The 15080-nt window shown below is 38.2% G+C and overlaps 1 protein-coding gene across 10 annotated transcripts in view; it reads right to left on the reverse strand.

The window, feature by feature from the left end:
• ENAH (ENAH actin regulator) overlaps positions 1 to 15080 on the reverse strand; it is a 146871-nt gene that overhangs the window by 105878 nt on the left and 25913 nt on the right. Inside the window, exon 1 of one of the 10 annotated variants that reach the window (XM_057726210.1) lies at positions 7500 to 8787. The exons of the other annotated variants lie outside the window; for them this stretch is intronic. Within the exon in view, the coding sequence (XP_057582193.1) occupies positions 7500 to 7522 (23 nt within the window). The 5' untranslated portion in view covers positions 7523 to 8787. Of the gene's footprint in view, positions 1 to 7499; positions 8788 to 15080 lie in introns of those variants that run through there. 10 annotated transcript variants of the gene reach the window in all.

Consider the following 15080-nt stretch of genomic DNA (forward strand, 5'->3'; position numbering starts at 1 on the left):
AGGAATCCCTCTTAAATATGTTCTATTATATTCTCTTCTGTTTTTATTTTTACTGAAGTAGAGTTACAATGTTGCATTAATTTTATTGTTTTTAAACTATTATCACAAAATTAGAAAAAGCAAAAGCAACTAAATAGATGTATTCAAGAAATCTCATGAAATCGTTTTAAGACTAATTACAATTAGCTGGAAACATATACTCTGTCTTGAAATGAAAAATGATAAATACTATTTAAAATAAATACTACTCTCTACTAAATGCTGATGAGGTTTCTAGTGAAAAGGTCAGGAATGCCAAAAAACAAAAAGCCACTGGAATTAAAGATTCTACTCCCACAACCATTCACTAATATCACTGATAGCTAACCTTCCACATTGATACTTACTATGTAACCTGCACTGGATAGGAGCTTTTCAACCACCATCTCATTTAATTCTTGCATTAACTGTATGAAATAGGTACTGTCTGTTGTTATTCCCATTCTGCAGGTGAAGAAATTGAGGCTTAGAAGTTAAAGAGCTTGCTTAAGATTATAAAAGCACTAAACCATAAAGTCGTGATTCAAACTTGAGCAATCTAGTGTGTGTGCACTTGGTCTTTTTGGTTTCAGCTTCTTCATCCAGGAAATGAAAGATTCTATTTCTCTTTAGTTTAATTAACAAATGAGAAAACAGTAATAGAATTTTCAGGTTTTATGCAAGACGGATCTAGAAGCAATGGAAAAGGGATCTTTAAAAAACAAGAACACAAATACCCCAATATAAAAATGGACAAGTCACAAAACATTTAAAGAAGCCCGATAAAGATTTGGAAAATACTGAGGCTCACTAGACAAAGAAACACAAGTTAAAACAAGATATCCTTCCAAACTTTGATAATGTCAGAATGGGAAAAAGGCATTATCATATCTTGTTGATAAAAGTGAAATAAGCATTTTGAAAAGCTGTTTGTCCTTCAACATCGGAAGTCTTTGAAATGTAGGTATGCGCTGATCAAGCAGATTACATTTCTGTAGGTTTCACTTAAGTAAGTGTATTAAGTATGTATAAGAATGTTAAAGTGACAACTTGTGATGATAGGAAATTTCACCAAGAGACTGACTGGGTAAGTACATAAATACATTTTTAGGTTGAACCTTATGAAAATGCTCGTATTCAAAATAACTTGTAAATAGAAAAGCACACGGTAATTTTTAAAATAATATATATATTTGAAATTGACATTTTTTGATATTAAGTTAAGGGGAAGAAAAAAAGGATACACAAAACACACTACCTTAGGAAAAAAATACCAATAGCGAATATTTGAAAGGCAACTCTATGTCCAGGCACTTTAAGAACACAGTCTTTAATTCTGTACAATCACCCTGTGATATACTGTTACTCTCAGTTCACAGATTTGGGAGCAAGTCTTACAGAGGTTAAATAATTTAGGGAATTATTAAGAAGCAAGGCTAAGATTCAAATCAGGCCTATGTATCTAACAAGCCCATACTGTTTCCACTGTGCTACAAAAATACGTTCCCTTCTCAAGTGTATTTGAAACAATACTGCTTTCAAAGCATAAGAGACAAAATATTTTTTAATGGCTGAATTTTACTAACTGCCTCCCTGCCCAGATTCATATGCTGAAGTTCTAACAGTTAGTACTTTGGAATGTAACTGTCTGTGGAGTTAGGATCTTTAAAGAGATAATCAAGGTAAAATGAGGTCATATACACCGGCCCTAATCCAATGTGACTGGCATCCATATAAGAGGAGAGTGGGACACAGACTAAGGGAAGACCATGTAAGGACACAGCAAGAAGGTGCCACCTACAAACCAAGGAGAGAGGCCCTCAGAAGAAACCAAACCTGCCAACACCTCGATCTTAGATCTAGCCTCCAGAATTGTAAGAAAATAAACTTCTGTTGTTTAAGCCACCCAGTCAACGGTGTTTTGCTATGGCAGCCCTAGCAAGCTAATTAATACTCTTACTCTAAAAATACTGAGCATCTTAAAAACCTAAACATCACATCCCCCTTGTATTAAAGAATATGCTCCTTTTAAACAGATTATCCATAAAGCATCAAAAAAAGAATTTTTTACGAATGCTTTTAATGCAATGTTAGATCATTTAAAATATACATTATACCCAAATTTAACCTACTAGAATTACCATATTTTAATAAATTAGTTGAAAAGCACTGATATCCTATTCAAAATAAGTAAACTTTAATAACCTTAACCAATCACAAAACTAGTCCAACATTTATCCAACCAAATAAGCACACATGGAGGTCCTGTGTAATGCAGCTGACAGCCCCAACACAAAGACCAGAGAAGGCCTCACCAGAACACCTCCATCCTCTGCTTGGCAGAATGGAGCAGTAGCATTTCTTACAAGTCCAACACTAAATAATAAATAATTTTTTTTAAAGTAGAGACCACACACAAACAAAAAAAGAAAGAGAACTATAGTAAACTATATGTACACACATACACACTACTAACTGTAGCAAACTACAATTTTGGAAGCTGGAAAGTAAATGGATGAAGAAAATGGAAATTATCTAGTGAAGTTATTGAGGGTAAGTGCCCAGAAAAAAGCCTAAAAAGTTCACAAATCAGGAGCAGGGCAGACTAAAAAGAACCGGTCAACACACCATATAAGGTGCAACTCACAGACCCTATAACCCAAGAATCCCAACCAGACACTCAGTCCTTCACTCTGGAAAGTTTACACTAGGAAGACTACAAACAAAAGCCATTTCTGAGGGAAGGTATAACGCGGATGAAGTGCAAGTCTAAATACTGAATGGTAACTACCAACCACCTACTACCCTCCTCTTCCCCAACACTGCCACAGACTGTTGGCAGTCAACCTTATTCTCTTAGGCAGGAAAATATCTCTATGGAAAACAAATGCCTAAAAGAAAAAAGACCTAACAATGCTGAGAAATGAAGGTCTCTCAAAAAAAATCAGATCCACTAATTTACCCTTCAAGGAGGAACATCATTCTATATGCTGTGCCCTTTCACTAAAAAAAAAGCCTCACACATAAATCTGAATAGACAGCCAAGGATCATCAAACATGTAAGAAAGCCTTTAACTTGAAAAGTAAGAAGCAAAACGGAGAGGAAAAGAACTTTTAATACAAAAACAAATACATTAAAGCAGGGAACAGGAAAAAAATTCAAACTGTGTGAGATTAATATTTTCAGGTGGAATAAAAGATATTCATTGGTGAAATAAGAATGTTATTAAAAGGAATATTCATAAAACAAATAAAAAACAAAAAAATTTTAAATTAAAAAAGACACTAAAAATTTTAAATTCAATAAAAGAGTTGGAATATAAAGAAAAAGAATAGCAACAGCAAAGACAGGAAACGGGAAAAAAAGAGAAGGTTAAAAAAAAAAGAATTGGTTCAGAAGGCCCCAAAACCCCGTAACAGGAGTTCTTCCTCTTCAGAGCCCATTACCAAAGAAATAATAAGTTTCTTAGCACTGAAGCGTGTATGTTTCTAGATTTAAAAGGCCTGGCACAATGACTTTTTTTTACAGAATCACACTAAGACTTATCATTAGAAAGTTTCAGAGCATAAGGAATAAAGGCTCCCAGAAAGAAAAAGCAGGTTTCCTACAAAAGACTGGGAATCAGAATGACAACAGATTTTTCACAGCAACACCAGAAACTAGAAGGCACTTGGAGCAATGCCTTCAAAATGCTGAGGAAAAATAATTTCCAACCTTGACTTCTACTACAGTCAAATTATTGGTCAGAGGAGGCTCTAATAAAGATATTCTTAAATAGTTCAGGTTTAAAAGAATTTGCTTCCCATGCTTCAAAAAGTTCCACTACAAGAAGCCAGCCAAGGAAGCAATCGGTCCAAACTGGAACAGAAGGTTAAAGGTATCCAAGACAAAAACTAAAAGACACTGAACAATTACCTGATATGTTTCACTATATTGAAAGGAGAGTTAAACATCAGAAGGGGAGTTTGGAGCTGAATAAGTGATGAATGCATGGAAAACTAAGTAAATGAACGCAAAGATTCATTAAATCTGGATAAAAGAAAATGTTTCAAAAGAAAATGTAATCACAGCATATACAACATGGCGCAGATGTACATATTATATAATCAGAATAATGCAAACTTGTTAACCAAAATTTGTCATATAACCATATATAGAATATGGAAAGTACACACCGTGGGGAGGGAGGCAATGTTTAAAAAATAAACTCCTATCTTCCACAGTGGGAAGTTAAGAAATAAATTCTAAAATTGGAGCAAACGCTGGTTTAAGCATGTTATCTGGAAATACCAAAAAAACTGTAGAAGAAACAAGTAAAAGACAGCAGCCATTCCTCTGGAGAGCTGGATTCTAGAGGTGAAAAAAGAGAGCTAGGGACTACTCTCCCCACCCCCCACCCCCCACAATTCTAAGCCTTATGGAACTATTTGACTTTATGTGCTACTTTGATAAAAACTAAACTTTATATCATGCTTTTATTTAGAAAATCATGCTTTAGAATAATATTTAATTATAGAGCAAAGTATGCACAGTACATTACTCAGGGAGAAATCACATTATAGAACATTATGTTCAACAGAAAACTAATACTGCATTAAAAAAATAGTAAGTATACACACCAAAAGTGGTTTTTTCTAGAGTAGTGGTATTACTTTCATTTTATGAAAGCTTTTCTGTATTTTTCAAATTTTCTTTATCACATATGCATTATTTTGTAATTTTAAAAGAAGTACTTTAAGGAGTAGAAGGTTAACAGAGCTCAAAGACCAAAGAAGTACAGTAATATTTATTCATGCCTCAATAAGTCATTTAGATCCCACTGTGGGGTTAAAAATAAATGTGTGTTTTTGGGGCTTCCTAGGTGGCGCAGTGGTTAAGAATCCGCCTGCCAATGCAGAGGTCACGGGTTCGATCCCAGCTCCAGGAAGATCCCACATGCCGCGGAGCAACTAAGCCCGTGTGCCAAAAAAAAATAAAAAAAAAAAGTGTGTTTTTTATAATTACTGTAAAATACTGAAGGACACTCTTAAAATCTAATAAGAAAACAAAACAATGTCAGGTCCCCAGATCAGAAAATATTCTGTTTTTCAAGTATGCTTACATTTGATCAGTCTTCAACTTCATACCAAGATTATCTGACTCAGAGAACTGACTCTCCACGTCAGAACTCTAGATGGAGTGATCACTTTCTAAACTTAAAATTAACCAAGAAATGAAAAAAGGAAACCACTGAAAACTTCCCTATGTCCAAAAAAGAACTAAAGTTAAACAAACAAAAAAAGCCAACCAACAAAGTAGAGGAAATACTTATACCAATGGCAACATTGCAAAAATAATACTAAACCTGAAGCTAGTGCAACCACTATAGAAGCGGAATATGGCCAGCATACGCAGGCTTAAGAAAAAAGCAAATACTAGAATGCTCAGAACATTATAATATCCCAAAACTAGAAATTACAAATGCAAATGTTCATCAACAGTAAAATGGATAAACAAACTAGTATTTCACACAACAGAATAATATGAACAATATGGATGAATGGGACAAAGTTAACCCAAAGAAGCCAGACACAGAATACATACTGTATGATTCTACTTATGGAAGTACAAAAAACAGGCAAAACTAATCTATGTTGTTACAAGTCAGAGCAGTTACCCATTGGAAAGACATTTTAACTGTAAGAGGGCATGAAGGGAGCTAGCTTCTTCTGGTTACATGGATCTATAGAGTTAGTGAAAACTGAGTTAACACTTATGATAGGTGTACTTCTGTACCTGTTACATACATCAATAAAAATTTCAAATTGAAAAATTTCAACGGCCAACAAGCACATGAAAAGATATTCAACATCATTAGGGAAACGCAAATCAAAAATCACAATGCGATACCACTTCACCACACCCACTAGATGGCCATAACAAAAAGCAAAATTATCAAGTGTCGGCAGAGGATGTGAAGAAAGTGGAACCTTCATTCATTGCTAGTGGGAATGTAAAATGGTACAGCTGTGGAAACCAGTTTGGGTGGTCCTCATTAGATTAAAAACAGAATTATCATTTGACCCATCAAATGACCTAGGTATATGTGCAAAGAAACTGAAAATGGGTACTCAAACAAATAGTTGTACATAAATGTTCACAGCAGTCTACCTACACACAATAGCTGCAAGGTAGAAATAACCCAAATATCTATTTACAGATGAATGGAGAATCAAAATGTGGTATATCCAAACACATATCAAACAACAGAATAAAAAGGAATAAAGCACTAACACTTGCTATGGCATAATAAACCTCAGCTTAAAAAAAAAAAAAAAGCCAGACACAAAAGGCCACATATTCTATAACTTCATTTACATGAAATGGTCAGAATAAGCAAGACCATAGAGACAGAAAACATATTAGTGGTTGTCTGGGATGGGGGGCAGGTGAGGGCGGGGGCAGATGGTGTAAAGTGACTGCTCAACCTCAACGGATACAGGGCTTCCATTTGGGGTGATGAAAAAGTTCTGAAACTAAATAGTGGTACAACATGGTGAATGTACTCAATTCCAGTGAACTGTAACTTTTAAATGGTTACCATAGTAAATTTTATGTTATATATACTTAATCACAATTTTAAAATTTTTTTCAAAAAAAAAAAGATAATAATGCAGGCCAGGATATAGTAAGAACTTTCCACACATTGTTAAGTGTAAAGTATTTTTGCAGTAAGTCATATCTTTTCCCCAGTTCATATTTCTCCTTCTGAGAACCAATCCTAAAAAACAAAAAGCTTTCAATCCAAAAGCACTGGTGGAACATTTATAATAGTGACAGAGAGAGAGGGAGGGAAGAAAAGGAAAACTAAAAAGGAATAAAGGAAGAGAGAGGGAGAGAGGGAGGGAGGGAGGGAAATCTAAATGTCAAATTATCAGGGAATGGGTAAGAAAATCACGATGCATTTACAAAATTAATTATGCCAAAACTAAAAATGTTTACTAAAAGCATTATTGTGAAATAGGGGAATGTTTGTGTTAGGAAGCAAATGTGATAAAAGCAGAATACAAATTCTATAAACACAAGGCAAACTATACATCAAAAAAGACTCAAAGGATGTTTACTATGGGTTTGCTATGGACACTGTATTTTCTTTCTGCTTTCTGCCCCTGGGAACAAAGCAAGCTCAATTCTCATCTCAAGGCCTTTGGATCTACTATATCTTCTGTTTAGAATGCTCTCCTTCCTGATCTCCACACGACTGCCTCCCTCATCTTTCAAATCAACTCAAACTTCACCCCCTACGAAAGGCCTTCCCTAATCACTCCAATCAAGTCAAGCCTTGGTGCACCCCCTTCCCCCACCTTTTCCCACCACACATTTTATCTTCCTCTTTGCACTTATTACACGAGAATAACTGGATTACTGACTTATTGGTACAGTCATCTTTCTCCTACATTCACTACTAGAATGTAGGTTCCCTGAGTACAAGGACTCTTACCTTATTATTTTATTATGTATCATGCCACTTCCTTCTGCTCTGCAAAGTTTCTGCTGAAAAATCAGCTGATAACCTTATGGGAATTCCCTTGTATGTTATATGTTGCTTTTCCCTGTTGCTTTTAATATTTTCTCTTTAATTTTCATCATTTTGATTATAATGTGTCATGGTGTATTCCTCTTTGGGTTTATCCTGTATGGAACTCTCCGTGCCTCCTGGACTTGGGTGACTGTTTCCTTTCCCAGGTTAGGGAAGTTTTCAGCTATTATCTCTTCAAATATCTTCCCAGGCCCTTTCTCTCTTCTCCTTCTGGGACCCCTATAATGAGAATGTTAAATGCACTTAATATTGTTTCAGAGGTCTCTTACATTGTCTTCATTTCTCTTCATTCTTTTTTCTTTTTTCTGCTCCACAGTAGTGATTTCCCCTACTCTGTCTTTCAGCTCACTAATTGCTTCTGCTTCATTTACTCTACTATTGATTCCTTCCAGTCGTCTGTTTTTCACTTCAGTTACTGAATTATTCAACTCTGTTTGGTTGTTCTTTATACTTTCTCTCTGTTTAAAAATCCTCCTAATTTATCCACTTTTCTCCCGAGTTCTTGCATCATCTTTACAATCATTACTCTGAACTCTTTCTCAGGTAGATTGCCTATCTCCTCATCACTTAGTTCTTCTGGGGTTTTATCTTGTTCCTTCATCTGAAACACATTCCTCTGCCACCTCATTTCGGGTTAATTATGTTTCTCAGCTTTGGAGAAGTAACTTTCTGTAGGAGATGTCCTACGGGTCCCAGCAATGCACTCACCCAAGCGGCAGGGGCCAGAGGCCCCAGGGTAGTGTCTGGCCTGAGTTTGCAGACTACAGGCTGCTGGGTCGTAACTTTCTTCCTTCTGGTTTCTGCTCCCTGGTGGATGAGGCTGGTCTAGAAGCTTGTGCAGGCTTCCCGGGAAGGGCTAATGCCTGCCCACTGGTGGGTGGAGCTGAGCTCTGGCCCTCTGCTGGGCAGGGCCGGATCTAGGGGCATGTCTAGAGGTGGCTGCAGGATAAGGAAGTCTTTAGGCAACCTGCCTGCTAATGGATAGGGCTGCGTTCCCGCCACATTAGTTGCTTGGCCTGAGGCATCCAGCACTAAAGCCTACAGGCTGTTGGGTAGGGCCAGGTCTTGATGCTAAGGACCCAAGCAAGATGTCTGCCTTGAGGAAATTTCATGCAGATGAATAATCACCAATATATCTGCCACCAGTTTTTATGACCCCAGCATGAGCCACAGCCGTCCCCCACCTCCCCAGGAGACCCTCCAAGACTAGCAGGTAGGTCTGACCCAGGCTCCTATGAAGTTACTGCTTTTGCCCTTGGTCCCAGTGCACGTGAGATTTTGTGCAATCAAGAACTCAGTCTGTTTCCCCTAGTCCTGTAGAGCTCCTGCAATTAAGCCAGCTGGCCTTCAAATCCAAATGCTCTGGGGACTCCTCTTCCCAATGCCAGACCTCCAAGCTGGGAAGCCTGAGGTGAGCCTCAGAACTCTCACTCCTGTGGGAGAGCCTCTGCAAGGTCACCCAAGGCAAGGGGTGGGGGGATGGGGGGTGGTTTTGATTGCATTTCAAGTGCACCCCTCCTATCGTCCGGCTGTGCTTTCTTCTCTAGGCCTTTAGATGTAGAAGATCTTTTTCTGTAGGTTCCAGTCTTTTTTATTGATGATTGTTCAGCAGTCAGTTGCAATTTTGTTGTATTCATGAGAGGAGGTAAGCTCAAGGTCCTGCCACTCCACCATCTTGAAAGACTTGAAAGACTCCTCGTGACTCTTATTTATCTACATATCTCCACACCAGAAAACTGTACCTGGCAGTAGTGAATGTTTGTGAAGCTAATCAACAATATTAGCTAACTGATAACCTGTTCTTTTCCATACTTTGTCAATTTTCTTTAATAGCACATGCTATTTTTATATTTTTAATCTTTTGTTTTGTTTTGTTGTTTTTTTCAGCCACATGGCACAGCTTGCAGGATCTTATTTCCCCAACCAGGGATCAAACCCAGGTCCTTGGCAGTGAGAGTGTGGAGTCCTAACTACTGGACCGCCAGGTTCCCTTTAATCTTATTTTTAAATATAAAATACGTCAGTGGGCAAATAACACTTATGGAGCCAAAGAAAACATATAACTTTGTGGATATTCCCTAAGGACAAGACAAGGGTCTAGTTTTCAGTCCTAACAACAAAATCACTAATTATATATTCTTCCTAATAAAGGATAATGCTCTAGTACAAGTTATAGCATATCAGATCAATTTTCAGAAATTTAGAGACCTACCTCAAATTACTCTCATTATATTAACCTTTCCCCCAACATCAATCCTATCCTATGCCCACCATCCCAATGCTGCCCCCATACACAAACCCTTTGAGTAATTTTTTTTTTTTAGAACCTTTATTGAGATACAGTTAACACACAATAAACTGCATATATTTAGAGCGTACAATTTGGGATCCCAATCTCCCAATTCATTACCCTCTAACCCTCCCCGCTTTCCCCACTTGGTGTCCATATGTTTGTTCTCTACATCTGTGTCTCTATTTCTGCCTTGCAAACCGGTAGATTTGTACCATTTTTCTACAGTCTGCATATATGTGTTAATATACGGTATTTGTTTTTCTCTTTCTGACTCACTTCACTCTGTATGACAGTCCCTTTGAGTAATATTTTAATAGAGTCACATCTAAGGCATGAGAATTATTTCAGAACTCACTAGAATCAATACACTAATACTAAATAATGCTGAGGAAAAAATTTTTCTCATATGTGAATTTCAAATTAAAATATATTAGAAAAGCAGGCTAACTACATTTACTCTTCTGTTGATCTGTAGTTGAAATGAAGTTTCACAAGCACCTAACTATATATAGTATTTGCAACTATATTTATACCGTATCCATATATAAAAATTGAAGAGAAAAATATCCTTTTTTTTGAAGAGAAGAGTTAGCTGAGATCTTCAAGAATCAAAAGTGAAACCATAAAATACAAGCATTCAAAATTTACTGTCATTAAATTTACTAGTGATTAGAAAACTGAGCCTACCCACTGAATCAAGGTTTGAAGACACCAGGCTTAAGAGCTGAAAATCTGCTGAGCTCAGGCCAACAAACGCAACCTTGGACATGAGAACGAAAAGGACATTTTCTTTTCTTTTTTTTTTTTTTTTTCGAAAAGGACATTTTCATCTCTCATTTTAAAGTTAGATAAAATTTACCTGTCCACTAACAACTGTATCATCAATTCTACAAAAGTAAATTAAGCTCTACTCACAAAGATATAACCAAACTAAATACGCAAATATGCAAATGTACCTCCAAATCCTTGTACCTTACCCTTCCAGGCTCAGAGATACCACAAAAGACTTTCCAGCTTACTGACTGACAACTTGCAGGCCAGGCCTAAATAGAGACCAGGGTTAAGACCCTGGCTCAGGATATTCAGACACATTGTCTGATATATAGAAGTCAGCATACACCCCAATTAAAGCACCTACAGCAGGTTCTTATCTCTATAGTATGCAACTCCAACTCACTAGCAAACTTAGGATTCAACCAGCTAAGTACATTCTACTACTAATGCTTCTAAAGGTTATTAGAATTTAAATTCCAACACAAATCTTGTTTGATACTGACATCCAAAGGATCAAAAGGCATCTTAAGTCTCTACCATTACCAAAACGGTTAAGTAATATACAGCTAATTCTCTAATTCAAACGTTCTGCTACCACTAACTTGTGATTAAATTAAGGGAAGACAGAAGCAACATTTTGAATTCCCTCATAGTAAGTAGCTGTCAAATACTCTATCAAAGAAGGTCCCTTAAAGAGAAAGGTTATCAGAGAAAGGTTATCGATTAAAAACATTACCAGCCTGAACTAAATGACTGTAACTGGAGTAAGCAGAAAAACATTTATTCTTGAGGCAAAGGAACATAATTTCAGAAACCGGAAGGCAGATTTCAACTACATACCAACTTGCACCTAATCCCCAAACAGACTGTTTAGCAGCTGTTGCCCTTGCCAAAGCAGTCCCTCCATTCTCATTCAAACATCCCCCTGGAGGAAAATGACGACTCCCTGAAAGCAATCAGCCTCCCTAACAATCAACTTTTCCAATAACCAGAGAAAAAGGAAAAGTGAACCATGGGCCAATATCCCTCAAACCTAAAACCACCAGCAGCTTTTTCTATAAATGGTTTATCCATCTCTCTTGAAAAAGAATGGCCATCCAAATACAAAACTGGTCACAGGGACTGCTTTTATTCAACCAGTTGCCAATTTGTGATTCCTCTCTCTTTATCTCTCTCCTTCTGAGAGTATAGCATAAAAATAAGGGAAAGATAATCGCCTCTGTTCACTCGTGTTTTATCAATCACTAATAAATTGTTCAATGATCCCAGACAAGTGCTCAGACTCTCTCCGTTCACTCATTCAGTCCACAAATATTTATTGAGTGCCTACTAAATGTCACCATTCTATCTTGTCTTCCTCTGAATCACAGATGAATCCTTGGGTCATTCTGACAGGGACAGAGTAAAGGGACAAAGTAGGTGATTAAATAGTTAATCCCACTAGGGGATTGTAAGTAGAAAAAAGCATGGGACACCCCTGTAAGCTAATGATTACTCAAGAAAGCAGGTCTGCTTAACCACAAAACCAAGCAGGCTTGCTTAGCAACAAAACCATGCAACACAAGCACGAGACATGCCCCAAAACAATAAAACAATGGTGGCATGAGACCCATATCCTGCTCAGTGAGCTCAGTTAAGTTAATGATCCCTAGGACATGCTCTCTGCACACATAAAAATACAATAATTTATGGAAAGTCTCTGCACACATAAAAATACAATAATTTATGGAAAGGTGCTCATTGTACAGAGACCTGAAATAATTTTTACAGTCCTGGCTTGACCATGTAGGGACAAGAAACTCCCCTGCCCAACCTGGAGGAGGAGCTGATGATGGAAGCATGACGTCAACTCAAGAAAGACAAGATCCTTTCCCCTTCCACTTTTCCTTTGATTATAAAACTGTAGCCCACTAAGTTCTCAGCGCAGCACCCTCTTGCCCGCCCACTTGTAAGCCTCACAAGTGTCCTATTCTAATAAATCACTTCTTATCTATCACTTTGCCTCTCACTGAATTCTTTCTGCACTGAGACATAAAGGACCAGGCTCCTCAGAGCCCCTGAAACCACATCTATCTGTTTTAATTTCTGTACAAAACTCAACTAGGAAGATGTTTGTTTGTTCATTTGTTTTGTTTTGTTTTTTGGCCACGCCACACGGGGTTGTAGTTTCCCAACCAGGGATCCAACCCACACCCCCTGCAGTGGAAGCAGGGAGTCTTAACCACTGGACCACCAGGTAAGCCCCTCAAGCAGCAAGTTTTACAGTCTGCTTACAACACTGAAATGAAAAAAGGGGAAAGGCACCTCTGTGCCTTCAGTTTTCTGTTTTTAACTACCTTTATACCAGCAACTACTAGGAAGCCCCTTTAAGGAAAAAAAAAAAGACCCCCAAAGGATTCCACCCTGTATAAGATTGTACTTCACTACATAGCAGGTAAAGAAAAGGACATGAGCCGGAGTTTAAAGGAGCTTGGTGGTACCCAGTGAAAGGAAAGAAGGCCTATCATTTGGCCCACAGTAGAAAGGAAGTTAAGGACGTCTCAGGACCCTACAATGGAATACCTGAAACCTCAAGATGCCCAACCCACAGCAATTATCTCCCAAAACAGCATAAAATTTTTGAAGCCAGTGATAAATACACAGTACATACTACGACCCAGTACGTACATACAAAGAGAACTGAAACTGTTTCATGGAATAATACTTGCCATTACCATGCACAGTGTATTCTGATATTTTCTATTCCATTCTTTCAATTTTGGTAAACTGTTAAAAAACCCAGCTTGAAGACCACCGTCCTAAAACACTCCCCTTTTACCCCTCTTCCCATCCCACTCCTTCATGTTATTTTAGGGACAGAGAAAGAGAGGATGACTTACTAGAGAAGACCCATCAGAAGAACCTCAAGACCAAGGAGAATCCCTGTTCCCAGACTGAGCAACATCAAGGGGAGTGGGGAACCCTCAATCTTGGGCATCTCAATTTGAAACTCTGAATGGATGGTCCCAGAGAGATGTTTTAAGACATGTCTATCAGGTCAATTTTGTAGTCCCAGTGTTTGTCAAAGAAACATTATAGACATCAAAAATGTCTGGTGATAATGAAATGTACTGGGTTGAACCATATTCAATTGCCAATATCTGCTGCCTTTTGACCTAACAGTGTAATACATACTTCAAAGACATGATGCATTAAATGGCCTGAGGATTGAGGACCTAATCACCCCTCATTACAACATAGTTTCCACAGAAACACATGTGCTAAATTCCTACCAAACAACTGCTTTCAAAAGCTGAGACTAACTGAAATTAAGCTGTGATGTGATCTAGTAGCTTTGAATGCTTTTTCAATATGACCATTACTGGTTTCTCCTCTTAACCACCAGAGAAGTCTCAGGCCTCTATTAAAAGCCCAGTACTTTCCCATGGTTCATTTTTGTTTTCACACAATTACCAAATCTGAAGCCTCAACCTCTGCCTGCCACTTCTATCAGCCCTATCTGATTTTCTTAAAGTATTTTCAGTTCAAACCAACAGATCATAAGCTCCTTAATGGTAGCGACAATCCTTTTTAATCTTTAAAAATCCACTTCTTTGCAGAGTCTTGTACTATCAAAAATCTTGCCAAACATTCCTTCATATTCCTACCAATAATCTTAAGTTGCCCCAGCAACCATTCTCATTATATTGGTACTTACTGTAACTGAGCAGGACCCTATGGGGCCTTCAGGGGACAGACCCTTCCCCCATATCCTCTGCTTTAGCTTCTCTTTGAAGTAGCTAGATAACAGTATGTGATGCACACTTTCTGAGTTGTTTTTACAGATGCTAAAACCCCCCACCAAATGAAAGATGTTAATTACTTGATGATGCAAGCACACAGCCAGCTGCCGGGGGGGGGGGGGGGGGGGGGGGGGGGGGGGCCTCCCCACACAGTGGAGCCTAAGGATCAATATTGTTAACCCCTGTGACACCACCCTGTTACCTCACCATCAACCAGAGAACTGTGCATGAGCTGATCACATACCCTGTAACACCCCTCTCCCTCACCTGGCTTTTTTTTTTTTTGCCGCACCTCATGGCTTTGTGGGATCTTAGTTCCCAACCAGGGATCAAACCCAGGCCTATAGCAGTGAAAGCACAGATTCCTAACCACTGAACTACTAGGGAATTCCCCACCTGGCCTATAAAAATGCTTTCCTGGGACTTCCCTGGTGGTCTAATGGTTAAGAATCCGCCTTTCAACACAGGGGACGTGGGTTTGATCCCTGGACAGGGAACTAAGATCCCACGTGCCGCAGAGCAACTGAGCCCACGTGCCTCACCTAGAGACCCTGCGCACAACGAAGATACCGTGTGCCACAACTACGACCCCAGGCAGCCAAAAAATAAGATAAATATTTTATAAGTAATAAT

This window comes from Hippopotamus amphibius, chromosome 3 (genome assembly GCF_030028045.1).
Source record: "Hippopotamus amphibius kiboko isolate mHipAmp2 chromosome 3, mHipAmp2.hap2, whole genome shotgun sequence".
Taxonomy (NCBI): Eukaryota; Metazoa; Chordata; class Mammalia; order Artiodactyla; family Hippopotamidae; genus Hippopotamus; species Hippopotamus amphibius.